This window comes from Chiloscyllium punctatum, chromosome 6 (assembly GCF_047496795.1).
Source record: "Chiloscyllium punctatum isolate Juve2018m chromosome 6, sChiPun1.3, whole genome shotgun sequence".
Classification (NCBI taxonomy): Eukaryota; Metazoa; Chordata; class Chondrichthyes; order Orectolobiformes; family Hemiscylliidae; genus Chiloscyllium; species Chiloscyllium punctatum.
Genome location: NC_092744.1, coordinates 38,462,730 through 38,490,595, shown reverse-complemented (window position 1 = coordinate 38,490,595; position 27,866 = coordinate 38,462,730). Strand labels below are relative to the sequence as shown.

The 27,866-nt window shown below is 40.7% G+C and overlaps 1 protein-coding gene across 1 annotated transcript in view; it reads right to left on the bottom strand.

Moving 5' to 3' along the window:
- Positions 1–27,866, bottom strand: part of psmd2 (proteasome 26S subunit ubiquitin receptor, non-ATPase 2) — a 71,426-nt gene that overhangs the window by 30,149 nt on the left and 13,411 nt on the right. The window contains exons 5-11 of the mRNA XM_072572466.1: positions 27,120–27,344; positions 25,867–26,025; positions 25,142–25,286; positions 22,055–22,115; positions 19,072–19,218; positions 18,885–18,991; positions 11,734–11,861 (exon numbers count right to left, since the gene is read on the bottom strand). Of these exons, the coding sequence (XP_072428567.1) occupies positions 11,734–11,861; positions 18,885–18,991; positions 19,072–19,218; positions 22,055–22,115; positions 25,142–25,286; positions 25,867–26,025; positions 27,120–27,344 (972 nt within the window). The remainder of the gene's footprint in view (positions 1–11,733; positions 11,862–18,884; positions 18,992–19,071; positions 19,219–22,054; positions 22,116–25,141; positions 25,287–25,866; positions 26,026–27,119; positions 27,345–27,866) is intronic.

Genomic DNA, 27,866 nt, shown 5'->3' with positions numbered 1-27,866 from the left:
TGTCCATACATCTTAACCAAAGTATAGCCACCCCCAATCCAAAAAAAGGACACTAGCAAAAAACCCCAGACAATAACCAAACCGACCAAAATTATAAATAAATCAGGTTTTACACCAAGGCAGTAAAAAGTCTATAAAACTGATAACCACAAAAAGGGGAAGTGGAGAAAAAAGGGGCAGAAAAAGTAAAGAAAAACTGTACCATTGCCCGTAACGGTGCCCCTTACACCCCACCCCCCAACCTCCAACTCGAGTCCTTTATTTCAAAGAGTTCGCAAGATGTATTTTCTGCTGAATCAAAATTATATACCATCTCTCCATGAGCAAAACTGTCTGGTACCTCAAGGAATATTGCATGTTCAGATCCCTGAATTTTCTCTTAACTTCATCAAATGCCTCTCTCTTAATTATGGTTCCTGAGAGGTCTTGAAAAAATCATTATTCTTGAGCCTTTGTATGTTGAAGCGTGTGGATCTCTTCCCAAATCTTCTTGCTGTTTCAATCACTAACCTCTTCTTTATAGAGCTGGAGTCGCACTAGGATCAGGCGGGGGCGCGGGTCTGGCCCAAACCTATGCATTTCGATGTGGTGGGCCTGCGCCACACTCACCAAATGTGACTCCAACTCCAGCCCCAGGATCGTCGGGAGCCACTTCTTGCCTTCTTTGCGCTACGGGAGACCCATGAGCCATATTTCTTCTACCTTTGTTTTCCAGGTTATCCACTTGTTCCTGAAGGACCTCAACCCAGTCTTCCAGTGTTCAATCCTGCCTCCTGAGACCTCCGCCACGGTCTCCAAAGCTGAGGTCCTCTACTCCACTGTTTCTACTCTTTGGTCCAATGTTTGAATCTCCTGCTCATGCTTTTTCAGCATGGTAGATATTGGCTCCATCGCTGCTACAATCTTTTCTCCGAGTCTGGCAAACTCAGAGTAAACGGTGCCACCCAAATGAAACCAAAGGGGCCACCACGGGAGTTTGAGCAATGGGTCTGGGCACTTCTGATATAGTAGGGGAGTGCCATAGCTGCTGTACTCCTTTTACCCCTTTTTTCTTTATTCGTTTTCATCCTGATCTTAGCGTATCAAGTCACAATTTTAGCACCTCCAGATGTTCAGTAACTTTATATTATTGATTTTTCTCCTGGGGTGGTGGTGGGGGATTAAAAGTCCACCTTGCCAGGGGGTATGACTCAGAGCCCAGCAAAGCACACCACTCAGACCGCCACCATTTTGGATCTCTGGTATTTGTATTTCTAACTCACAATCAGCCCCATTCCCTGCTTGCTTGCTCATTGTGCATGTCTTTCATTCTCTTTCTTGAATTAAAACATCTTGCATCTTAGAACAGTTGCTGGGCAAGGGCATTCATATTTGCCTTCCAAGCATAAACTGTGCTAGAGACATTAATACATTTTTCACTGGTGTTACACAAAAATACACTGGAAAAAAGTCTCTCTGAGATGACAACACTTCACTGATTTGGCAGTACACATCACATGATCACATGCTCTACTGGACTGTTGGAGCGTGGGATAACAATGTGATACGGATCACTCCCATTTTAGCTAACATGTTTTACATCATTTTTCAGTGATTTGCAGCCTTTGCCAGACACTATCTATTCTGGTACAACGAATAAAGAGAAAATGGTGATCAGCATGCTAGCAACAGTTGGGTTCTTTGCGTTGTGGCATCATCAAACAATGGGAAATTTGGATACGTAATTGATCATCAAGGATCTTATCTTCCCTATGCACTGTTCTTCTATTATCAAAGAAGCAAAAATAACAACTCGAGGGTGCAGCAGCTCCCTCAATAGCTAAGGTTGAAACATTTAATGTCTTGCATGCATTCATGGGTCATTGAACATTCAGATTCATCACTGGCCAGTACAAGATTAATTTGCAAGCTGTTTTGTGCCTTCAATACCCATGTTACATAAGGGACATACAAGTATGATATCTTGGAGTAATGCTTTCAGTATTAGGACATTTTTGGCCTTGAAGAGGACTTGCTGGGATATATCAAATTTGTCTCTGTATGGCAACATAAACAGTTGCTGCCAAGTATTTTTGTAATACTGTCAGGTCATCCTGGCAAGTCTTTTGCACTCTTATAGGTGCTCATCTTTGGCAGTTGACAACTATAATGATTCACAATGGTTCTATCCAAAGTGTAACAGATCATCTTTAAGAATGTCTTCAACTTAACGGATCTGACTGCCACACACATGCTCTTTCCACCATAGTGGGTGAGGTTTGAATTTCATGAATTGCGAATTACAATTAATGAACTATACCAAGATCTGTGCACATCAGGAGCACTCCCATTGCTGGACTGCTCATATTGGATCAGACATATCAGGAAATGAAGTTTATGTTGGATGACAGCCATTGTAGGTTGTACCACAAAGCATGACTTGTTGAAGCACATCTTCCAGGATGACGAGCGATTAGCACGGCCTGCCATGTCAATTTTAGCTTTTAAAGGTATGTTGGTTCACTTTTTTCAGAGCACATGACATCATATGAATGTAACTCATACTGGCAAATAGTAAATAAATCTTACCACAGATGCAGTAATCAGTTTAGAACAAAGAACATTACAGTGCAGAATAGGCCCTTCAGCCCTCAATGGTTCCACAGGTTGGCACAACAATCTGAAGCCCATTTATCCTACAGTATTCCATTTTCATCCATGTTTTTCCAATGACCATCTAAATGTCCTTAAAGCTGGTGAGTCTACTGCTGTTGCAGGCAGGGCATTCCACATCCCTACTACTCTGAGTAACAAAACTACCTCTGACCTATATCTATCACCCCTCAATTTAAAGCTATTTCACCTCGTGCTAGCCATCACCAACCAAGGAAAAAGGCTCTCACTGTCCACCCTATCTAACCCTCTGGTTATCTCTTCTCTCTAATGAAAACAGCTTCTCCTCATAAGTCCTTCCCTCCATACCAGGCAACATCTTAGTAAATCTCCTCTGAACACTTTCTAAAGCTCCACATCCTTCCTTTAATGTGGTGACCAGAACTGTACACAATACTCCAAGTGCAGCCACACCAGAGCTGCAGCATGACCTCACGGCTCCGAAACTCAACCCCTCTATTAATAAAAGCTAGCATACTGTATGCCTCTGCCTGACCTGCTGTGCTTTTCCAGCACCAAACTCTCCTTTGATCTCCAGCATCTGCAGTCTTCACTTTCTCCTAGTTGATTGCAACCCTATCAACCTGGGTGGTAACCTTCAGGGATCTATGTACATGGACACTGAGATCTGTCTGCTCATCCACACAACCAAGAATCTTACCATTAGCCCAGTACTCTTTATTCCTGTTGCTCCTTCCAAAGTGAATCACCTCACATTCTTCTGCATTAAACTCCATTTGCCACCTCTCAGACCAGCTCTGCAGCTTGTTTATGTCCCTCTGTAACCTGCAACATCCTTCCACATTGTCCACAACACCACTGACCTTAGTGTCATCCGCAAGTTTACTAATTCATCCTTCTACAGCCTCATCTAGGTCATTTATAAAAATGACAAACAGCAGTGGACCCAAAACAGGTCCTTGCAGTACACCAGTAGTAACTGAACTCCAAGATGAACACTTCCCATCAACCACCACCCTGTCTTCTTTCAGCTAGCTAATTTCTGATCCAAACTGCTAAATCACCCTCAATCCCATGCCCCCGCACTTTGTGCAATAGCCTACTGTGGGGAACCTTATCAAATGCCTTACTGAAATCCAGATACACCACATCAACTGCTTTACCCTCATCCAGCTGTTTGGTCACCAAGTCAAATATCCTTTATTCTTTTATTACAATTCCTAACTTACTGACAGCATTAAGGCCTATCATTAGTATTTTTTAACTAACATTTACAAATTTAAAAGACAAAAGAACTAACACCGCCAATAATGCAAGCAGACTGGACAGCCATCCCATCAGGAAAACCAGCCAGCAGTTAAGCTCATTTTTAACCCATTTCCTCTCTCCCAGGACAGAAGCGCTTCAATACTTCGTGTACTGGAGATTAAAAATGTAACATTATAGTAATGACATGTAAGAACTGTGTAAGAATGTTATTTCTTGTAAGAATGTTATTTCGGGATTCTATTGCCACCTCTAACTTGTGCTGTGATTGCTGAATAAAGAGGCTGTTTTTGCGCCTCTCAGATTTTGGTTGTTATTTGAAAATGATCCAACACCAGTTTAAAGTTGAGTCAGTTTCCTAGCTGAGAGGGGGAAAGGAAATCTACTTCTTCAAAAACCCCAACAGCTTCTGCTGAAGATCAAAGCTTTAAAAAAACCCTAGAAATACTGATAATCTCCCCTTCCTGTCCATTTGCCCTTCTCGGTCATCAGACTCTCTGCAAGCTGAACGCTTCCATTCACTGCTCTCCACTGTGCCTCACCTTAGAATTCCATGACTCCAATTACCCCCTTTTGCAGGCCGCTATGGTCACACTTATGCCTCCATCCTCTCTTATTTCCTACCTTTATGCATGGACTTTCCCGGGCAACCCTATACACAGTTGTGACGTCTTCCCTCCTGCAGTTGTTACATGTTCCTCCATCTCCCATGACCACCTTCTTCTGCTGGATCGTTCAGATCAGCCACTTGCTGTGCTAGCCTCACTGCACTGCAGCTTACCTTCATGAGCTTCACCCACCTTATTCCGTTAGTGTAGACCCTTATCTCTGCCTTCTACCCGGACATTGATTGGCCTGTGTTATGTTGGTAAGGAAGGATTAGAGATTAGATTAGATTCCCTACAGTATGGAAACAAGCCAGTTGGCCCAACAAGTCGACATTGACCCTCCGAAGAGTAACCCACCCAGACCCATTCCCCTACCCTTTATTTACCCCTGACTAGTGCATCTAATACTATGTGCAATTTAGCAAGAACAATTCACCTGACCTGCACATCTTTGGATTGTGGGAGGAAACCCACATAGATACGGGGAGACTATGCAAACTCTACACAGACAGTTGCCCAAGTCGAACCCGGGTCCCTGGCAGAGGCAGCAGTGCCAACCACTGAACCACTGTGCTGATTAGCTATGGAAGTTCTGCTCAATGCTGAACAAAGACCGCTTTTCCAAAATAACCCCGCCTAATTCCTTCCTGTTTCAATCACAGTTAAAACCCCATGGCACCGAAAGGATTTGGGGCCGATGGTGCACAGACTTCACATTTCGCCAAAGGAATTTAAACCCCTGGACTCCATTCAGATTGTCCACTTCGGACAGGAGGAGTTTTGTGTGTGTTGTTTTCTCTCATTCGAGGATGTGACCTTTACCTTGCAGACACCACTGCCCTCCCCCTCTGATGACAGCCTCTTATTGCTCAATGATGTGACACCTTCATTATGGGCACAGCACTCCAATGACACAGGCCTAGTTATATCAGCTCTGCCTCATACAGTCACTGTGAAACATGGGGCTGTCAGGGTCTTTTTTTCTGAGATTCTTACACACCTGATGCAACTGCAATTTGCCATCTTCTGTGAACAACAACCAAAACTTTTACTAAGCAACGGTTGTGGAGAAACTCTTAACACTCTTCACCATGCTTGCAAAGCACATCGAAAGGTCTCTCTGAACAAAGGAAACAGTTCTTCCTTTATTCAAAATCTTTACATCACAGTGATGCCTACAAGACAACCCAGTCACTACCCCACAGTCACACATCCGACAACAGTGTGACCGGACCATCTCCAGAAACAATATAGTGTAAATCATCCCTTTAATGGTCAAATCTGTTGCAAATCATTATTATTGTAACTATAAGGAAGTAGTCAAATTCCAACTGTAATGTTCTTATTGATTTCTGAATAGGGGATAAAAATGTAATAGTAGATGACAATGTAAATGGCTCTGAATGGCAAGGAAATGGCCATGTAAATGGCTCTGAATAATAGGATATGATAATGTAAATTTCTTACAACTATCTGTAAGTCAGAGGCATCCATCCTCACCTCAGAACATCCAATTTCTTGCAGGTCAGCACAGCAAGTTAACTCTTTAATATCACAGGGCCACCCTACCATCAGACAGTAAAATTTGTCACCCGCCAATGAAGGTATGAAGCTTTCCTCCTACAGCAAGGCATCCTTATCTTATCCTCCCTAATCCTAAGCCAGGAAAAGTGGAAATTTGAGCAGGGCTTGAGAACAGTCAATGATATTGTTGTCCCCTGCTCCGCCGTGGTGCCAGACACCAATGCTATCCTTACTAGCCTCCTTGCTACTGCCACTTATATTTATGTCATTGACCTCTGCTCGCCATTTTCCCAATTAAATTGTCACCTGTCAGCCAGTACCTTACGCCTTTACTTATGGCGACTGCCAATCTAAATGGACACAACCACTGGTACATGGAGACCCCCACTATATATCCCTCCGTGGTACACTGGACCCTGAAAGACATACCATGTAAAAGCACCTTGGTTCAATATGCCAATGATTTATTAATGGCCTCCAACTCACCTGATGCCTGCATGTACAATACTGCTGCAATGCTCTGCTATTTAGCTGAGGATGGACATAAGGCCTCTGTTGAAAAGATGCAGCTCTGCCACAAGACAGTACAGTATTTTGTCTCAGATCACTGTCTCAAGTTCGTATCACAGCCTTCATTAACCTCTCTCCTCCCACTGTGCGAACTGAGCTTTTGCCCTTTCTGGGCATGCTGAATTACTGCAGGCATTGGATACTGGACTAATGATTTATTGATGCTCCTCTCCGCCAGACCTCCTTGCCCAAACATCCAACCTAGGTGAACTGGACACCTGAAATGGCACAAGCCTTTGAGAAACTTAAACGGTGCTTAACCTCAGCGCCTACTCTGGCCATACCTGGTTATAGGCAGCCATTTCAGCTTTATGATAACAAAAAGGAGGGATATGCTTTCAGCATTCTAACACAAATGCGTGGGGATCTCCGGCACCCTGTAGCCTTTTATCCTGTACAGTTACCACCTGTTGTAAGGGGCATGCCAGCCTGCTTATGAGCTGTGGTGGCTGCCACTGTAATAGTAGAAGAGTCCACTGCTATTGTCCTGGATCACCCTTGTAGAGCGTTCGTTCCTCATTCGGTTTCCCTGCTGCTTAATTCAGCAGCAACTCAGCATTTCATGGCGTCAAGGAGAAGTGGCTAGGAGGTCATCCTACCTTTTCACACTAACCTTATGCTTCAATGCACCCCCACTTTAAACCCTGCTACCTTTCTCTCTGTTACACAAGATTCCCCGGCAGAGGACCATGATTGCCTGCATGCAGTCCAACAGTTTGTCACCCCATGCCCTGACCTCTCTGAAACGCTGTCAGACAATCCAGATATGATCCTTTCACAGATAGCTCCTCCTTTCGGCCCTCAGATCACCAAATGCTAGCTGGCTACGCAATATGCACAACTTTTGAAATTCCTTAATCCACTGCACTGCCAGAAGGAACTTCTCCACAAGCAACCTAAACATTTGCCCTTACCAGAACCTGCATCCATGCTGACAAAAAGTCTGTTAACATTTACATTGGCTCCAGATACGCCTTTGGAGTGGTACATGATTTTGGAATCCTGTGGAAACAGTTTATTAGGTCTTCTGGAAGGCCTTGCAGCATGCCCTGCTCAATGATCTTTTGCAGGCAATTGTTTTCAGACCTTCAGTCAATGCACACTCCAGATACTATGTCCGAACGTTAACAGCGTCTGTCTGGGCTGCAGTTTTGCTTAGAAAGTGACTTCATCCTCTGCTTAGCAGGTGGCTGCAGACAAGGAAGTCAGCAAAACAAAGAACTGCTTCTGCTTTCTCAGTGGTGGTTGTGCGAACAAGTCAGCGAACAAGCAGGCCAAAAACAGCTTCCACAAAAAGGCATCAGGATGGGTGCATGAATAGGAAGGGTTTAGAGGATATGGCCAAAGTGCTGACATATGGGACTAGATTAATTTTGGATATCTGGTCGGCATGGGTGAGTTGGACCAAAGGGTCTATTTCTGTGCTGTACATCTCTATGACTCTATTAGAAGTATACAAAATACAGAGTGTGGCAAAGATTGGGAAAGTTAAACTGAAAAAATGACAAAAAATGGAGGGAGAAAATAAACTGAGGGCAATCATGCAAGTAAATTCAGATGGACAGCAAGAACTTCTTGAAATGTATAAACAAGAGGAGAGGGGCCAAAATGACCATAGACCCCTTAGACAATGTGTATGGGGAAATAATAATAGGGAATCAGGTAACAGCAAAGGATTTGAATAAATACTTTCTATCAGTCTTCATGGTGGATGACATTAATACCATTCCAAAAGGTTGAGAAGAAACAAGTATGATAACTATCACTAGAGAAGAAGTATTAGGTAAACTAGTGGAGCTAAAGCCTGGTGAGTCCCCTGAAACTGATGGCTTGCACCCTGGGAAACTTGAGAAAGTAGCTAGTGAGATCGTGGATGCACTGATAGCAATCTTCCAAGAATCCTTAAGATGTAATTTATTTGTTCAAAAAGGGAAGACGACAAAAAGCTGGTGACTATAGGCCAGTTATTTAACACCTGTTATTGTTAAGAGTCTATCATACAGAATGAAATAGTAGAGCATTTAAAAGTACAATATACGATCACGTAGAGTCAGCTATATCCCCATGAAGGCAAAATTGTGCCTGACAAATGTATTAGAATTCTGAGGAGGGAACAACTGTGATAAAGGGGAAGCAATGGATGAAGTACCAACATTTTAAACAGCCCATGATGTTGGAGGTAATATATTAGTATGGGTACAGGACTGCCTATCTTGGAGAAGGCAGAGTTTTAAAAACAAAAGAGGTCATTTTCACAATGTCAACCTATAACTAGTGGAGTGCCACAGGATCAGTGCTTGGGCCACAATTGTTTACAATACATAAGACCATAAGACAGGAGCAGAAATTATGCCATTCAATCCATCAAGTCTGCTCCGCCATTCAATCATGGCTGATAAGTTTCTCAACCCCATTCTCCCGCCTTCTCCCCGTAACCCTTGATCCTCAGGAACCTACCTATCTCAGTCTTAAATATAGTTGATGACCTGGCCTCCACAGTCTTCTGTGGCAATCAGTTCCATAGATTCACCACTCTGTTCTGTCCTTTACTCTAATGCCCTCAGATCCTAGTCTCTCCTACCAATGGAAGCATCTTCCCAACATCTACTCTGTCCAGAACATTCAGTGTTCTGTATGTTTCAATTAGACCACCCCCCCCACCCCCATCCTTCTAAACTCCATCGAGAATAGACCCAGAATCCTCAAACAGTTCTTATATGTTAAGCTTTTCATTCCTGGGACCATTCTGGTGAACCGCTTCTGAATATGCTCCAGTGGCAGTACATCCTTCCTGAGATATGGGGCCCAAAACTACGCACAATACTCCAAATGTGGTCTGACCAAAGCCTTAGAGTCTCAGAAGTATATCCCTGCTTTTATATTCAAATCTTCTCAAAATACATGCCATCATTATATGTGCCTTTCTAACTACTGACAACCTACAAGTTTAGCTTAAGAGAATCCTGGACTAGAACTCCCAAGTCTCTTTGTGCTTTAGACTTCTGAATTTTCTCCCCATATAGAAAATATCCCATGCCTCTATTCTTCCTACCAAAATGACCTCACACTTTCCCATATTGTATACCATCTGCCACTTTTTTGCCCACTCACCTAATATGTCCAAATCCTTCAGCAGCCTCTCTGCCTCCTCAATGCTATCTGTCCCTCTACCTATCTTTGTATCATCTGTTAACGTACCAAGAATGCCCTCAGTTCCTTCATCTACATTGTTAGATGAAGGACTGACTTCAATGAGGGAAGTGAACATATTATTGTGAAGTTGCAGGTGACAAAAATAAGTGGGAGAACAAGTGATTTGATTTGATTAGATTACTTACAGTGTGGAAACAGGCCCTGCTGCCCAACAAGTCCACACCGACCCCCTGAAGAGCAACCCACCCAGACCCATTCCCCAACACCTAACACTATGGCCGTGCTAAATTGCCCAATTCACCTGACCTGCACATATTTGAACTGTGGGAGGAAACCGGAGCACCCGGAGGAAACCCATGCAGACACGGGGAGAATGTGCAAACTCCACACAGACAGTTACCAGAGGCAGGAATTGAACCCGGGTCTCTGTCACTGTGAGGCAGCAGTGCTAACTACTGTGCCACCGTGCCACCCTGATGAAGATGACAAAGTCTGCAGCAGTACATAAACTTGGCAGGTGGAATCTAATGTGATACTACACACTTTGGCAGGAAGGATAAAGAAGCTGAATATTAGTTAAATGGCAAAAGACTGCAGAAAGCCACAGCAAAGGGGGTTTGGCAGTCCTTTGTTCATAAATCCCAAAAGGCAAGCGAATAATTTCAGCAGATAATGAGGAAAGAAAATGGAATTTTGGTCTAAGCTTCAAAAACGAATGGAGTATAAAAATAGGGAAGTCTTGCTGAAGCGATAAAAGGCACTAGCCAGATCACACTTAGAAAACGGTGAACAATTTTGGTAAGTTTACTTGAGGAAATATATCCTATCATAAAATTGTTGTGAAACTTGAAAGGCTTCAGAAAAGATTTACAAGGATGTTGCCAGGGTTGGAGGATTTGAGCTATAGGGAGATATTGAATAGGCTAGGCCTGTTTTCCCTGGAGCATCGGAGGCTGAGGGGTGACCTTATAGAAGTTTATAAAATCATGTGGGGCATGGATAGGATAAATAGACAAAGCGTTTTCCCTGAGGTGGGGGAGTCCAGAACTAGAGGGCATAGGTTTAGGATGAGAGGGGAAAGACATAAAAGAGACCTAAGGGGCAACATTTTCATGCAGAGGGTGGTACATGTATGGGATGAGCTGCCAGAGGAAATGGTGGACGCTGGTACAATTGCAATATTTAAAAGGCAACTGGATAGGTATATGAATAGGAAGGGTTTGGAGGGATATGGGCCAGGTGCTAGCAGGTGGGACTAGATTGGGTTGGAACATCTGGTCGGCATGGATAAGTTGGACCAAAGGGTCTGTTTCGTGCTGTACATCTCTATGCCTAAATATATATTTTCAATGGAGGCAGCCCAGTAAAGGTTCAGTAGGTTGATATTGGTAATTAGGTTTGAAGGGCTGTCTTCCGTGAAGTTGAACTGCAAGAACTCAGATAAAGAACTTCAATTTTTTTAATATCAAAAAAAAAGTAGCCCTCTTTTCTGGGTATTAAATACCTATTTGTAGATCTGTACACACAGTAGCCAATGCTGTAGTGTCTAAACGCTTTAACATTGAGGGTTGTTGTCTGACTAATCTTCATTTAAGTTTTCGAGTATCTACCATTGAGATCTTTGAGTTATTGTTCTTTGAGTGGCCACCACTGTCAATCAATATATGCCTTTTGCCTCCAGCATGGCATCCTCTTATTCATTAATCCTTACCTTATCTCTTGTAACATACGAAAGAGTTAGTATTAAGCTACTTGGTTACAAAACCTCGCATATTTCAATCATAATTCAAGGAGCACCCAGGAACCTATTTCTTCAATAAACACATTGTACACAATAGCCAACTTTCCCAATACAAGTCCTGCTAACAAATGGAAAGATATGTACTCCTAATGTTGGACTATTTTAAAGTTAACAGAAATTAAACGCAGCAGCGAAAAGATACCTTTGAGACCAGTTTGAAGAACAGTATACAGATGTGCAAATTTTAAAAAAACTTACCCAAAGATGGCTCCAATTCTCATTGTATTACTGCTGTGGAGGACATAGTCTGAAAGAAGCGCAAGTGCTGGATCACATTCGTTCCGTACACCAGAATTTACAATACCACATGCAAGCAAGGCACCAGACTGGAAGAGAAGAAAGACATAGACGATTAGCAGTTTGATCAAATAGATACACATTATAAAATTACCATGGTGATATCACTCAGGACTTGCATTCTTCTGAGCACTTTTTGGGTTTTCTTTTGGGGTTGTGGGGCAGAATGCGTGTAACATTTCTATCCTATTAAGGCCCACATTACTGCTTCAAAAGAAAAGTTCAAATCCCATCAATTCAATTAATTATTCTAGAATAGAAAGTTCATCTTTCTATTGATTAAACTAATGATTAAATGACCAAAATGCCATAATAGCCCAAATGGTTCACTGGTGTCCTTCAGGGAAGAAACCTGATATCTTAATCAACCAGGCCTAAATGTAACTCTAAATCCATTACCATAGTAACAGTTAAGCAAAATACCGGACAATGATTAACAAAGCACTCAGTTATACCTAAATCATTCCAGAAAATCGATCATAGGTGTAACTATACCATGTGGATTGGTCTGAGGTCATTCACCACCTTTGCGCTATAAATTATACTATGTCTTTTTAAAATTTTAGCTGATGGGACATGGGACGTTGCAGGCTAGACCTGTATTTTTTTTAAAAATACAAGTGGTTTTGGGAATGTGACAGATTGTTCGAACAGTTCTTGTCTAAAATTAGTTTGTTTCTTTCTTCTTGTGTTATAAATGTTTATGCAATGTTAAAAGTTCATCGGCAGCTCTTGTGTATATAATTATTGATTCACCTCCACAGTCAGAAAAATATAAAGGAAAACTTATGGTTATCCAGCCAGGTTTCAGTATTGGATTTGACCTCTCCAGTATTAGCACCACCTGTGATCATAACACTATGCAGTGCCACTACAAATGAAATGAATCAATAGAACAGAAGGCTATAAAAACTCAGATTAACAGGCAAAGAAATCGGATTGCTGAACTGACAATCTCACTCAGATGGTGCTCAGAATGTGAATATGAGCTGTTGTCTTGAACAGCTGCCGGATGTCGCCAAGCCCTCAGGGCTGCTATGAACCAAGTTCCAGGAATTGGACCCAGCAAGTGAGGGATCGTCAAGATCATAAGACCATAAGGCATAGGAGTGGAAGTAAGGCCATTCGGCCCATCGAGTCCACTCCACCATTTAATCATGGCCGATGGGCATTTCAACTCCACTTACCAGCAATATCCCTTAATTTCTTGTGACATCAAGAGTTTATCAATCCCGGCCTTGAAGCCATTTAGCGTCCCGGCCTCCACTGCACTCCGCGGCAATGAATTCCACAGGCCCACCACTCTCTGGCTGAAGAAATGTCTCCGCATTTCTGTTCTGAATTTACCCCCTCTAATTCTAAGGCTGTGCCCATGGGTCCTAGACTCCTCGCCTAACGGAAACAATTTCTTAGCGTCCACCCTTTCCAAGCCATGTATTATCTTGTAAGTTTCTATTAGACCCCCCCCCCCTTAATCTTCTAAACTCCAATGAATACAATCCCAGGATCCTCAGCCGTTCCTCGTATGCTAGACCTGCCATTCCAGGGATCATCCGTGTGAATCTCCGCTAGACACGCGCCAGTGCCAGTATGTCCCTCCTGAGGTGTGGGGCCCAAAACTGGACACAGTACTCCAAATGGGGCCTAGCCAGAGCTTTATAAAGGCTCAGTAGCACATCACTGCTTTTATATTCCAATCCTCTTGAGATAAATGACAACATTGTATTCGCTTTCTTAATCACGGATTCAACCTGCATGTTTACCTTTAGAGAATCCTCGACTAGCACTTCTAGATCCCTTTGTACTTTGGTTTTATGAATTTTCTCACCGTTTAGAAAGTAGTCCATGCTTGTATTCTTTTTTCTAAAGTGCAAGACCTCACATTTGCTCATGTTGAATTTCATCAGCCATTTCCTGGACCACTCTCCCAAACTGTCTAGATCCTTCTACAGCCTCCCCACTTCCTCAGTACTACCTGCCTGTCCACCTAACTTCGTATCATCGGCAAACTTCGCTAGAATGCCCCCAGTCCCTTCATCCAGATCATTAATATATAACGTGAACAGCTGCGGCCCCAACACTGAACCCTGTGGGACACCGCTTGTCATCGGCTGCCATTCCGAAAAAGAACCTGCTATTTCCTCAGCCACCTCTCTCAGAACTCTAGGATGTAGCCCATCGGGGCCAGGAAATTTATCAATTTTAAGACCTTTTAGCTTTTCTAGCACTCTCTCTTTTGTAATGGTAACCATACTCAACTCAGCCCCCTGACTCCCTTTAATTGTTGGGATATTACTCATGTCTTCCACTGTGAAGACTGACGCAAAGTACTTATTAAGTTCCCCAGCCATTTCCTTATCTCTCATCACTAGCCTTCCAGCATCAGTTTGAAGTGGCCCAATGTCTACTTTTGCCTGTCGTTTGTTTCTTACGTATTGAAAGAAACTTTTACTATCATTTCTAATATTACTGGCTAGCCTACCTTCATATTTGATCCTCTCCTTCCTTCTTTCTCTTTGCTATCCTCTGTTTGTTTTTGTAGCCTTCCCAATCTTCTGATTTCCAAATGCTCTTGGCCACTTTATAGAATCTCTCTTTTTCTTTGATACATTTCCTGACTTTCTTTGTCAGCCATGGCTGTCTAATCCCTCCCCGGATAATCTTTTTCTTAGGGATGAACCTCTTTACAGTGTCCTCAATTATACCTACAAACTCCTGCCATTTTTGCTCTACTGTTTTCCCCGCGAGGCTCTGCTTCCAGTCAATTTTCGTCAGTTCCTCGCTCATGCCCTTGTAATTACCTTTATTTAACTGTAACACCGATTTTGCCTTCTCTCTTTCAAACTGCAGACTGAACTCTACCATATTATGATCGCTGCTTCCTAAGTGTTCCTTTACTTTAAGATATTTTATAAAGTCTGGTTCATTATATAGCACAGGTCCAGAATAGCCTGCTCCCTTGTGGGCTCCATGACAAGCTGTTCCAAAAAGCCATCCTGTAAGCATTCCAAGAATTCCTTTTCTTTGGATCCACTGGCTACATTATTTACCCACTCCACCTGCATATTGAAGTCCCCCATGATCACCATGACCTTGCCTTTCTGACATGCCTTTTCTATTTCCCAGTATATGTTGCACCCCTGGTCCTGACCATTGTTAGGAGGTCTGTACATAACTCCCATTATGGTTTTTTTGCCTTTATGGTTCCTCAATTCCACCCACACAGACTCTACATCATCCGACCCTATGTCGTTCAGTGCCATAGATTTAATTTTGTTCTTAACTAACAAGGCCACCCCGCCCCCTCTGCCCACCTCCCTGTCTTTTCGATAAGTTGTAAATCCTTGGATGTTTAACTGCCAGTCCTGAACCTCCTGCAGCCATGTGTCTGTGATGCCTACCACATCATAATCATTCACGATGATCTGTGCCATTAGTTCATCTACTTTGTTACGAATGCTACGAGCATTCAGGTAAAGTGCCTTAATGCTAACTTTTCTTATCATTAGAGATATTGGAAGTCATAAGATGTCCTAAGTTATCCTTCATTTTTGTTGCATTCCTAGTCTGCCTCAAGCTTAAATCCACCTGCATACATGTTATCCTCCTGCTTATCTTTCCATTTAACTCCATACTCCCTGTCGCTTTCACTTTCCCTTCCCCCCAACTCAGAAGTTTAAAATCTTACTGACCACCCTATTTATCCTCTTCGCTAGAACATTGGTACCAGATCGGTTCAGGTGGAGACTGTCCCTACAGATCCCCCCGGTTCCAAAACTGATGCCAATGCCCCATAAAGTGGAATCCCTCTTTCCCACACCAATCCCTTAGACACATGTTTACTTCCCTAATTTTCTTATCCCTATGCCAATTGGCACGTGGCTCGGGTAGTAATCCAGAAATTATGACCCTTGAGGACCTGTACTTCAATTTCCTTCCTAGTGCTTGATAGTCCCCAAACAGGTCCTCCGCCCTAGCTTTGCCTATGTTGTTAGTCCCAACGTGGACCACAACAACTGGATCCTCCCCCTCCCGCTCCAATATCCTTTCAAGCCGGTCGGAGATGTCCTGCACCCTGGCACCGGGCAGGCAACACACCATGCGAGACTCCCGATCCGGCTTGCATAGGATACTATCTGTCCCCCTAATTATAGAATCCCCTATAACAACTACTTGTCGTTACCTTCCCAAATTCACCCTCTTGCTCATCATGGACACTGTGGGGTGGTTGTTTACTTGCTGGTAAACTTCGATTTCCAAAACATTGTCCATGTTTACTATTAGAAGTGAAATATTTTAAATGTAACTTGCACAAGAAAGGGGAAAGAAAGGTTAACTTGCAACATGCAACTCTGATGCTAAGCAACAACTGTATCTGTGTTGGGAGCAGTAAATGGCTGTAGAATTAGTGGGGCTAATTTTTAAAGCAGATTTCCTGATGGAAAAGATCCATTTATGGTCAGAAGTGCAAGTTTCTAAAACAAATCTTGTATAAAATGTCCTTTTTGAAAATTACTCTAAGTATGTTGTACATTATTTTTGTTAAACAAATTCTGAATCTTTTAGCCCTAAATTTTGTACATTTGTCATTTGAAACCATAACAAATTAAATAAGAGTTTTGAGATGGAGAAAAAAAAACAACTACTTGTCTTTTTGCTCCCCCCCTCTTGAATGGCCTTCTGCACCATGGTGCCGTGGTCAGCTGGCTCATCCTGTCCACAGCCCTTTTCTTCATCCGTACAGTAAGCAAGAACCTCATACCTGTTGGACAAGGTCAAGGGCTGAGGCTCCTGCACTTCTGAACTCAGGTTCCCCCTAGAGGCCTCACTTACAGTCACACTCTGTTGTCCCTGATCACTAACTGAATGAGAATTACTTAATCTGCCAGGTGTGACTACCTCCTGAAACAAAGCATCCAGGTAATTCTCCCCGTCCCAATGTGCCACAGTGTTTGAAGCTCAGATTCCAGATCATCAACTCTGAGCCGGAGTTCTTCCAGCAACCAACACTTGCTGCAAAGATCGGGCTATGTCTGGATCATAGGAGGCGTCGATGGGAACTTGCAGGTGGTTCCTTTGTGCATCTTTTGCTTTTGTCTCTTCTAGGAGGCAGTCATCATGGTTTTGGAAACTGAAGATGCCTTGGTGAACTGCTACTGTACAACTTCTAGACAGCACACATTACTGTCACCACGAGTTGGTGGTGGAGTGAAAGTTGGACATGGTGGATGGGATGTCTTTCAAACAGTCCGTTTTGTCCTGGATCATATCAAGCCTTTTAAGAGATATGCGAGCATATTTCATCAAGATCCTGACTTGTACCTTGTATGTTGTAGACAGCCAACAGGTTACATGCTACAGAATTCCTAGCCTCTGACCTGCTCTTGAAGCTACCATTATTATCTGAGTGGTCCAGTTCCATTTCTGGTCAATGGTAAACCCCAGATATTGAAAACGGGGGACTTAGTGCGGGTAATACCATTGAACATTAACGGGAGATGGTTAGATTCTCTCACGTTTGAGATAGTTATTGTATCTCGAATGCTACTATTTACTAGTCCGAGCTTGGACGTCCAAGATCCAGAACAAGCTACATATAGAGATGGTTAATTCAGTATCTGAGGAGTAATAAATGGTACTAAATACGTGCAATCATCCAATAGTGAACACTGCAACTTCTGACCTCATGATGGAGAGAAGCAGCTGAAGATGTTTCAGCCTTGAATATTTCTAAAGTTCTCCTACGGAGATGTCCTGAAACTATGAAGAACCTTGAACAACACAACCATCTTCCTTTGCCCTGGGTATGAATCCAACCAGCAGAGAAATTCCATTCAACTCACCTGTGCCAGGGTTTCTCAGTATCATATTCTGTTAAATACTGCCTTGATAGCAAAGACTATCACTGTCATCTCACCTGCGGAGTTCAGTTCTTTTGTTCAGATTAAGACCGAGGTTGCAATGACATCAGAAGCTCAATGACCCTGCCAAAACCCAAACTAAGCATCAGTGATACTGCTCAATAGCAGTCTATGATGCTAACATCCCACAAAATAAGAAAAGGAATTCAACTTGAATAAAATTAGCTGGAGAAACTATATCAGAACTTAAATATATTTGTTTCATATTCACTATTCTAGCAGTTATCCAAAGATTATATCTAAAATGTTTACAGATCCCATTCAGAAAATGTTTTGATCCAAAACATGGATAATTTTTGGTGTGCTCAAGAGGCTTGAAAACTGATCTTAAATGAATCTTGATTCAGAATATGAAGATCAAAACCAAAACAGAACACTGCATCTGTATTGTTAATACTTATCAACAAGTGCATTAAAAATCATTTCAATCATTGTGGCATTAAAACCTTCAACATGGCATTTTATTCATTTTAGTTTCTAGCTAAACCAGCAAGTATACAAGTTTACAAATTTAATTGTTTTAAAAAATAATTAAAATTATTTGATTCTACTCCTAACTGTTCTTTTAAAAACATTCACTTTATTCACAAATTTCACATTTTGCAAATGCAAAACCTTTCTAATCAAAACATGATCAGGAAGAAAAATATAACTTCTATCATAATTGGCTACAACATCTGGGAACTTTAGGACATTAAACATATAGATACATAAAGCAGATTCATTGAAAATGTAAATTATCCATGGAATTGGAAGAAAACATCTCCCAAAGCAATGTGGTGGGACTGAAAACTAGGAATGTTAACAAATTTGAGAAAGAAACAATTCAATTAGTGTAAAACCACCATACTAATAACAATGCAAGCAATATTGGTGGCATAATCAAACAACTTAATTCTTTCAGGACAGTAGTATACCGGATCATCATCTTCTTTGAAACACCCTAAATAGGAAATACCAGTACATAAGTTAATGTTCATGAATAGATCAGTTAATCATTAGCAGAACTGCATTAAAGTGGACAATTTTTAAAAACACTGATGTCAACAATTACCAACTGTGAAAAAGCAAAATAAGTGAACCAATCAAATAAGTTTAAAAAATAAAATATATTTGGAATATATGAATCACCTTAATATAGTCTTCTGAAGAATACAAATACTTGTCAATTTGCGTTAAACCACCATCAACATCCCAAAGTAGTATCATTCCCAATGAAGCTGCAGCACTCAGCATGCCTGAAAACAGAGTAAAATGCATCAGTCACACCGCCAGCACATCATACTTGGGATTTTAACAGCTTTCACACGATACTCACCATGGTCTTTATTTTTGTACAGCCATTTATTACCATCTTCTGTCAACAGTTTATCTTGTCCAAATGCAGCATTTACGAAACCATTGACAAATGAAGAAGCAAGGTTCATACGAGCAGAATCAATCTGGGAGCCAGTGCTGCCAAAACCTATAACAAAAGCAAACTTCTGCTTTAATTTTAAAGTAGCCCTGAGTTTCGGAACCATGAGATCATGCTGCAGCTGCACAAAACTCTGGTGCGGCCACATTTGGAGTATTGCATACAGTTCTGGTCACCGCATTATTGGAAGGATGTAGATGCTTTGGAAAGGGCTCAGAGGAGATTTACTAGGATGTTGCCTGGTATGGAGAGAAGGTTGTACAAGGAAAGGCTGAGGGACTTGAAGTCGTTTTCATTAGAGAGAAGGGTGAGGTGTGACTTAATTGCAACATAAGATAAGCAGAGGTTTATATAGGTTAGACAATGAGAGCCTTTTTCCTTGGATGGTGATGGCTAGCATGAGGGGACATAGCTTTAAATTGAAGGGTGATAGATATTGGACAGATGTCAGAGGTAGTTTCTCTACTCAGTAGTAGGGACATAGAACGCACTGCCAGCAATAGTAGTAGAGTCGCCAACTTTAAGGGCATTTAAAATGGTCATTGTATAGGCATACAGATGAGAATGGAATAGTGTAGGCTAGATAGCTTCAGATTGGTTCCACAGGTCGGCACAACAGCGAGGGATGAAGGGCCTGTACTGCGCTATAATGTTCTGTTAAAACAAAAGCTAAATATTGCCAATGCCAGAAATCTGAAATAAAAACAAATGCTGGAAGAACACAGCAGGTTGGCAGCAGCAGTGGAGAGCGAAACAGTAAATAAAAACCCAAAGACCTGTGGATGCTGGAAATTAGAATCAAAAACTAAAATTGCTGGAAAAGCTCAGGTCAGGCAGCATCTGTGGACAGAAATCAGTTAACGTTTCAAGTCCTATGACTTCTCATCAGAATAGAAAAGTAGTTTTTTATGCAGATGAATCGGGGGAGGAAGTAAATAGTAAAACCTCTCTCTATAGATGCTGCCAGACTGAAACTTTTCCAGCAATTTTAGTTTTTGTTTGAGAGAGAAAAACAATGTTTCTCTTCTTTGGAACAGACTGGACTTAAAATGTTAACTCTACTTCTCTCTCCTCAAATGCTGATAGACCTCCCGCGTTTCTCTTGCATTTTTGTTTTTTATACCAACTGTAAAATTTAGCTTTATTAGTCACATTTATTTCTGAAGCACATTACAATACTCCTACATACATCACTAGTAATGGAGTAAGTTTGTTCACTGAGCTGGAAGGTTCAGCGTGCAAACCTACATCCAGAATCTCAACCTGAGCTACAAACAAATTTTCTCAAAACTCGCTAGTAGTGGAGTAAACAATTTGCAAAAGGTCCCAACAACTATTCCAAGATTTCACCCTTATATTCAAATATTTGCTTTTCTTCATACTAAGGACCAGCTGTTGATGTATGAATGTTCCAAACACTAGTGATCTTCCAGTACCTTGCTCAAATGAATATCTTTTGTTTCTAAATCCAATGTCTGCAGCCTATTAAGTCAGGAGAACTTCACATACAAGCACAATAGTGTCCTTTTGTAACATACGATATACAGCAAGTTATTGATAAGCAAATGTCATTTGATATATTGCTGACAACGACATTGCGAGTGGGGCTGGGATGAACTAAATGAATAGGACACTAGTTTGCTGGGTAAAGAACAGGGTCACCTATTTGACATTTTTGCTGGAAACTGTCTGAAAATCAAGGCAACAGTGTGCATTTTGGCCATTGTCATGAAGATGGAAATATTAATGGAGTTTTACGCAAGATCAAGCATTAAAGGTTATACTAAACTTAATTACTGTACTGCGACTGGCAGCAAGACAGACATAGTTCCTGCCAGCAAAATAAAATCTGTTATATGCATACTTTGCTTTCCCAGTAGGATTTTTTGGCCTCCAGATAGTTATCATGCATGTTTCTTATGGACAAATTAAACCTAACCCACTGGATGAAGCTGAAAACAGAAAAAGTTATTTACAATACATATACCTGTGAATGTAATGTGCACATATCTTTCTTAATGTGACAGAAACAAAATTTTTTTTTTGTGGAAGCTGTTCAAGTATTGACTCACTGAGATAAAATATGCTAACTGAAATTAATTTACACTGTTTCCAGGTTTTGTATTTGTTCAAATTATATGTTGTTTTGTTAGAAACCTATGTAAGCAAATGATATTATTTGGCATTTGCAGGCACTTTTGTCATTAATACTTTTAAAAATATTTCGAAGTAGTAGTTGTATTATTTCTTTCAAGAGAAGACACACAGGCGCAGAAAATAATCAGAGAGCTAAATGGAATGCTAGCATTGATATCTAGAGAACTAGAGTGTAAGGGCACTGAAATTATGTTGCAGCCATACAAAATACTGGTGAGGTATTTTTGATTAACTTGTACAGGGGTGTTATGGCACACCTTTGAAACAGGTGGGCTTTGAACCTGGGTAATTTGGTCCAAAAGTAGAACATTAACAAGAGCCCAAAGTCCTATTTAATAATAGATCAATAATTTTATGTTTATTAAAGTGACCCGGTGTGTGGATCTTTTTATTCCAACCCTATAACAGAGAAAGCATACAAATGGCCAAATCAGGAACAAGATAAAACAAGTATCTTGATTTTGTGACATATGGAGTTGTGGGACTATAGAACACAAAGCACATCTCCTGTTTTAGTCATAACACTTTTCACAGATACAGAACATCACAAGAAACAGATTGCACAAAAATATCGAGATTCAACATTGACAAAATTACTTCAAGTTTACTCTTATAATTCATGATAGCAACTGAACCTTTACAGATTTACAAATATGCAAACCTATACTAATAGAAATAAAAATTGTCAAGATTATAATATTCCAATTTCAAAACTGATAGAACTTACGGTTGTTCTCTAAATGTGTCTTGTATATGTCCTCTGGCACTTTAGGCTCCATAATGTCCAACTGGGGAGAAAATAAATATTTCTCATGTCTTAATATATAATTTTAAATGTTCATAAATTGCAGCTTCTCTCTTGGATTCTTACCCAGTACTGTTTCCTATTTTCCTGATATAATTTTCACCTGACCATTCCCCATCTTTAATCTCTTTTAGCATCTGCTAAAATACATGTAGCTTGTGCGAACTTCATCATTTCACTCCACTGTTGTGACTCTACCTTCAGCCTTCACATATCCTTGACACTCAAATGCTCATATCAGCTCCATAGTCAAACTGGCTCCCCCTACCTTTCCAACAATCTTTAAGGTTCTCAGACTTTTGGCCCTTTTTTCTAACCTTCCTGTTTTGATCACAGTGAAGTGTCTTACAGTACTTTTCTACGGTAAACACTGTAAAAAAATCAAGCAATTGTTGACATGTATAACCACACAATCGAAACAGAGTCTTGCTGGGCACTCTCAATCAAGTGGCCATAAGCCTAACATGAGACCTTTCTAGATGTGAAGTTGTTCACCAAGCAGCTTCTGACTAAAGAATAATCTATCACTGTAGTGACATTTGACAGACTAGGCATCAAAGGGCCCTAGCAAGACTGGAGTCAACAGGAATCAGGGTGGAGAGAAAACTCTCCATTCACTGGAGACTTACTAGCACAAAGGAATTTGGTTGGAGTTCAATCAGCTCAGCCGCATGACATCACTGTAGGAGTTTCTCTGGGCCTTTCATGATTATAGGATCAGAGATGGAGATGATCATTGATGACTGACAAAATGCAGCAACATTCATGACTCCTCAAATACTGAGACCTGGACAGCTGATAAGCAACAAATACTATTCATACACAATGCCAGGCAACAACCATCTCCAAAAAGTGAGAATTGAACCATTGCTCCAGGACATTCAATGGCATTACCACCACTTGATTTCTCATTACCACTACCCTGCTGGGTTACTAGTGACAAAAGAAAACTGAACGGGAGCAGCCATGTAAACGATGTGCCTGCAAAATCAAATCAAAGGCTGGAATTCCCTGTCCATTAACTGTAAAGCACAAGTTAAGAGTGCGATAAGATGCTTTCCACTTGTCTAGATGAATGCATCATTTGGGACAAAGCAGATAATGTTGATTGGTGCCCCGTCAACATTTTCAACATTCACATCCTTCACAACACTGGCAACAATGTACACAATTCACAAGATGCAATTGGTACTTTCCTTCTTTTCCTGCTTCTTTGAGAAGGTGCCACCACCTTGAGTTGTAATCACTGCACTGGTGTAGGTCCACCCACAGTGCCATTAGGGAGGGTTGCCAGGATGTTTACCCCACAGCAATGAAAGAATGGCGATAGAGTTCCAAGTCAAATGGTGTGATTTGGAGGGCAACTTGTAAGTAGTATTCGCATACATATTTGATCTTTTCCTATTTGGTGGGAGAAGTTAGAGGCTTGGAAGATGTCGCCTAAGGAGCTTTGATGAGTTGCTACAGTGCAATGGTGGTGAACAGACTGATAATTAAATGGGCTTTGGTCTAGATGGTGTAGAGCTTCTTGTGATGTTGGAAACACACCCACCCAGACAGAGTGGCATTCAATTAAACTCTTTTCTTGGACCCTGCAGATGGTGAAACACTATTGAGAGTCATAAGATGAGTTACTTGCTCCAGAATTTCCAGCCTTTGACTTGTCTGTTGAAGATCATCACTGCCTGACACTTATGGGCACAAAAGCAACTTATCATTCATCAGTCCAAATCTGAATGTTATCATGGTTTTGCCACATACTTATATGGACTATTTCAATATATGAGAGATTATAAATAGTGCTGAACATTATGGAATTAGTGAATATCCTCACTTCTGATCTTACGATATAGGAATAGTTGAAGTACCTGAATATGTTTGGACCTAGGGTATTGCCCTGAGAAACTCCTGTGGCTTTGTCCTGAGACTGAAGTAATTGACCTTCAACAACCACAACCATCATCCTTTGTACTATGTTTGAGTCCAGCCAGAAGGACTTCTCCCTCCATTCACACTGACCTCAGTTTTGCCAGAAGCCTTTGGTGTCACAATCAGTCAAATGCTCCCTTGACATCAAGGATAGTCATTTTCATTCCACCACTTGAGGTTCAGCTCTTTTGTCCATGTTTGGACCAATGCTATAATGAAGTTAGGAGGTGAAATCCAAACAGAGCTAGCGAGCAAGCAAATATTAATTAAGTGTTGCTTGATAGCACTGACAGCAACCCCTTCTATCAATCTGCAGATGAATGAGACAAGACTAATGGGTCAGCACCATTGTTGGAATGTTGCCAGGTCCAATGACCTTTGTAGCGCATTCAGCTATTTCTGATAACACATGAAGCAAATCAAATTAGCTCACTGGCATCTATGATGTTGGAGTGTTCAAGAGGAGTGACAGATAGGCCATCCACTTAGGCAAATACTTCATACTTCAGCCTCATCTTTTGTAAAGATGTGGAAGGCTTGCACACCACTGAGGAACAATCTTTTCAATAAAGGTAACTGCAGTTCTGTCCACCACAGATGTTTATGATTTCTCTTATCCATCACTGCAGCTAACTACATGGCAAGTTTCTAAGGGCTTGCCTGTGAATTTCCTCCTAATTGAGAGATTAGCATTCATTGACCAGGGCCCCTCACTGTCAGCACACTAACAATGACCAGAATACCCTACTCATTCATGGTACTGCAATTCACTATTCTCTTTAAAAGGTCTTTGGCACTTTATCCAAATAACCCTCAACTTCGCAGCTATCACCAAATATCATCAATTAAATGATTCAGTCTTGCATGCACACTACATCAAAGTCAGTTGGACCTCAGCCACAATACAGTAACTGCTTTTCTGTCAAACTGTAGCTCCACAAGGAGAAAATGTTTTCTACAAGGATTTAATATTTCACATTTGTTTAAGTTCAACATGGCACCAATTAAAGACACTGCAGAACTTATTTTTGACATCAGATTTTAAATAGATGCATTTGCCAAATTAAAAATGTGGTTTACCTCTCGTGCAAGGGCCAAGAAGTTGCTGTTCAATTGAACATTTGACATTATCTCTGTCAGATCTTCATAGTCCTCCACATCCTCATTGAGCTCTAAGAACACACCATGGCGACCCAACATAAATGCTACCTGCTTTTGAATAACACTGTAAATCAAGATAAATGAACAATATTAAACTACATTAAACTGCACAAGGTTCACGACGAGTGGGCAAGTTGGATACAAAATTAACTTGATCATAGAAAGTACAGGGGGATTGTGGAGGGGCGTTTTTCTGACTGGAGGTTTGTGACTAGTGGTGCTCCAACAAGCATCAGTATTAGGATCTCTGTTGTTTGTACAATGTTTAAATGATTTGGAGGAAAATATAGTTGGTGCGATTGGTAAGTACAACACAAAAATTGATGGAGTTGTGGACAGTGGGAAAATTCATGAAAGGATACAGCAGGATATGGATAGTTGGAAAATTGGTGGAGAAATGGCAGATGGCGTATTACTCAATTATAATCAACATGAAAAAGTAGTCACTAGGATAAAATACTTGAAAAATACAAACATGTAGAGAATCATAGCTTATCAAAAATGAGTACTTTTAAAGTGAAAAGGAAAATATAAACAAATTTGTTAATAGAGAAAGGATCAGCTGACAGTGAAAAGTGCAAGTTCCTAGTCTATATACATCCACACTTTAATAATCAAACACAGACGGATTTAAAATAACATACACATCTTTACAGGAAGTAAAAATATCTTCAACTAATTCCATGTCATTTAACATCAGTGCAAGACGCAGAGCCTCAGGGTAGCGATTGAATTTTCGGAATATACTAAGAGCACATCGAAGCAATGCTGAATTCTCTGGTTCAGGAACATAACTGACGCAGCTGAAAAATTGAAGAAAAAAGCTACTTGAAGGACAAGTTTGAAATCAATACACAAAAAAAACCATGTTCAAAGTTCAAATATTTAACCACAAGGTCTCAATTTTGCAAACTCAGTAAAAGAAGACCGTATAATTTGTAACAAAAAATTTCAGTACATTCTTTACACAAACATGTTCAATTTATAAAAGAAATAATGATGGTATATATAATACAATCAAGTACAACAAAAAAGTGAACACAAATTGGTAAAACCTAAAGTGTGAGATAAACAATTCTTAATAGGTTGACCTAAAATTTAGGTGATGTAACATATGCTGCATCGATTTCTTGTGTTCAAGTTCCTGTCCATCCATTCAAAGAGAGCTGCATATGCACATGAAACTGAATTTCTTCATGATCTGGGAGAGAAACCACTTGGTTTATAATTTGTCATAGATATATAAATTGTAAATAGAAAGTCAAGATGAAATGCTATCTGCAAGGGAAAGGAAACTAGAAACTGGGGGAAATAATCAAACTGGAGTCTTCCAACAATTAGTGCCCATGTCCAAGTCACACGTGATCAATATAGTTCTTTGATTGGCAACTGGGAAGTAGAGAAGTTAACTTGGTCTGGTATAGGAATTTCTTTAGATATTTTTAACAAACCTGTTCCAATGTATTAAATGCACACCTCTGGAGGAGGTGGGGCTTGAACCTAGGCCGTCTGCTGAAAAGTAGGGACACTACCAATGTGCCACAAAACCCTCTAGATATTTGTTGTAGTATTGACAAAGGGGCTGCAACACACATAACTGAGATGTCTCCTTATTGGCTGAATGGCAGTGACAAGTTTGTACTGATTAATAAGATAAATGTTTACAGGAAGGACATAAGAATTAATAGAAGGTACCAAGTGAAAACTTTATACAACATGTTGAAACAAATTTTATTTGAACACCTTTGATCGCATTGAAGAATCAATTATCATTCCAATAAGGCAAAAGCTAAAACATATTGAGCAAATTCAGGGTATATCTAAAGCTATACATAGGATAACTTACAACTAATATGATAATTCATCTTGTAACAGTTTCAGAATCATGACAACGCACCTTGTTAAATACAAACAGACTTTAGAATATGCATTTTCATCGATATAATCTTCCAGCATATTGAGATGTTCAATCTCCATGAGGAGGTCACAAGCTTCATGCTCAGCATTATGAGCCATATTATAAGGAACTACCTCTTTTACCAGAGTGAGCAGTATTTCATGCTGAGCCTTATCATTTTCATCTAACTCCTGCCACTCTTTTGCAACCTCACCTGCCAGATGCCTAGAAAAAGAAAACAAATTAAACCAAAACACTTTTATCAAGCAAACCATCTGACCACATTTATCAGATATAACTGTACACCTTTCCTAAACAAAAAACTTGTTCAATGACAGCATGAAGAAGCAAACATTTTCACGAATGAAAAATAGACTTCCATCAAATCCAATCCTATTGCATTAAAAAGGAGAGAATAAGCAAAATGACATGAAAGCTTGTCGAGATATGAATATCAATTGCAATTCACCTGGTCAAATTGATTATATTACTTGCTATGCCACCCACAATCCTCAATGAATGTCATGTCTGTGGGCTGGACAATCTGATATCAACAGCACAAACACAAGACAAATACTGAATCATCAGGAAGAGTAGATTGAAAACAAACAGGCAACAAAAAGTACAAGGAAGAGGGAAATAAGGAAAGGAACGCCAAGGAAGCCAAGATAAAGCTGTTACACAAATATTGAAGTTATGAGCGAATAACACAGCCTAATTATATTATTTTTCCTCCCAGGCTACCCT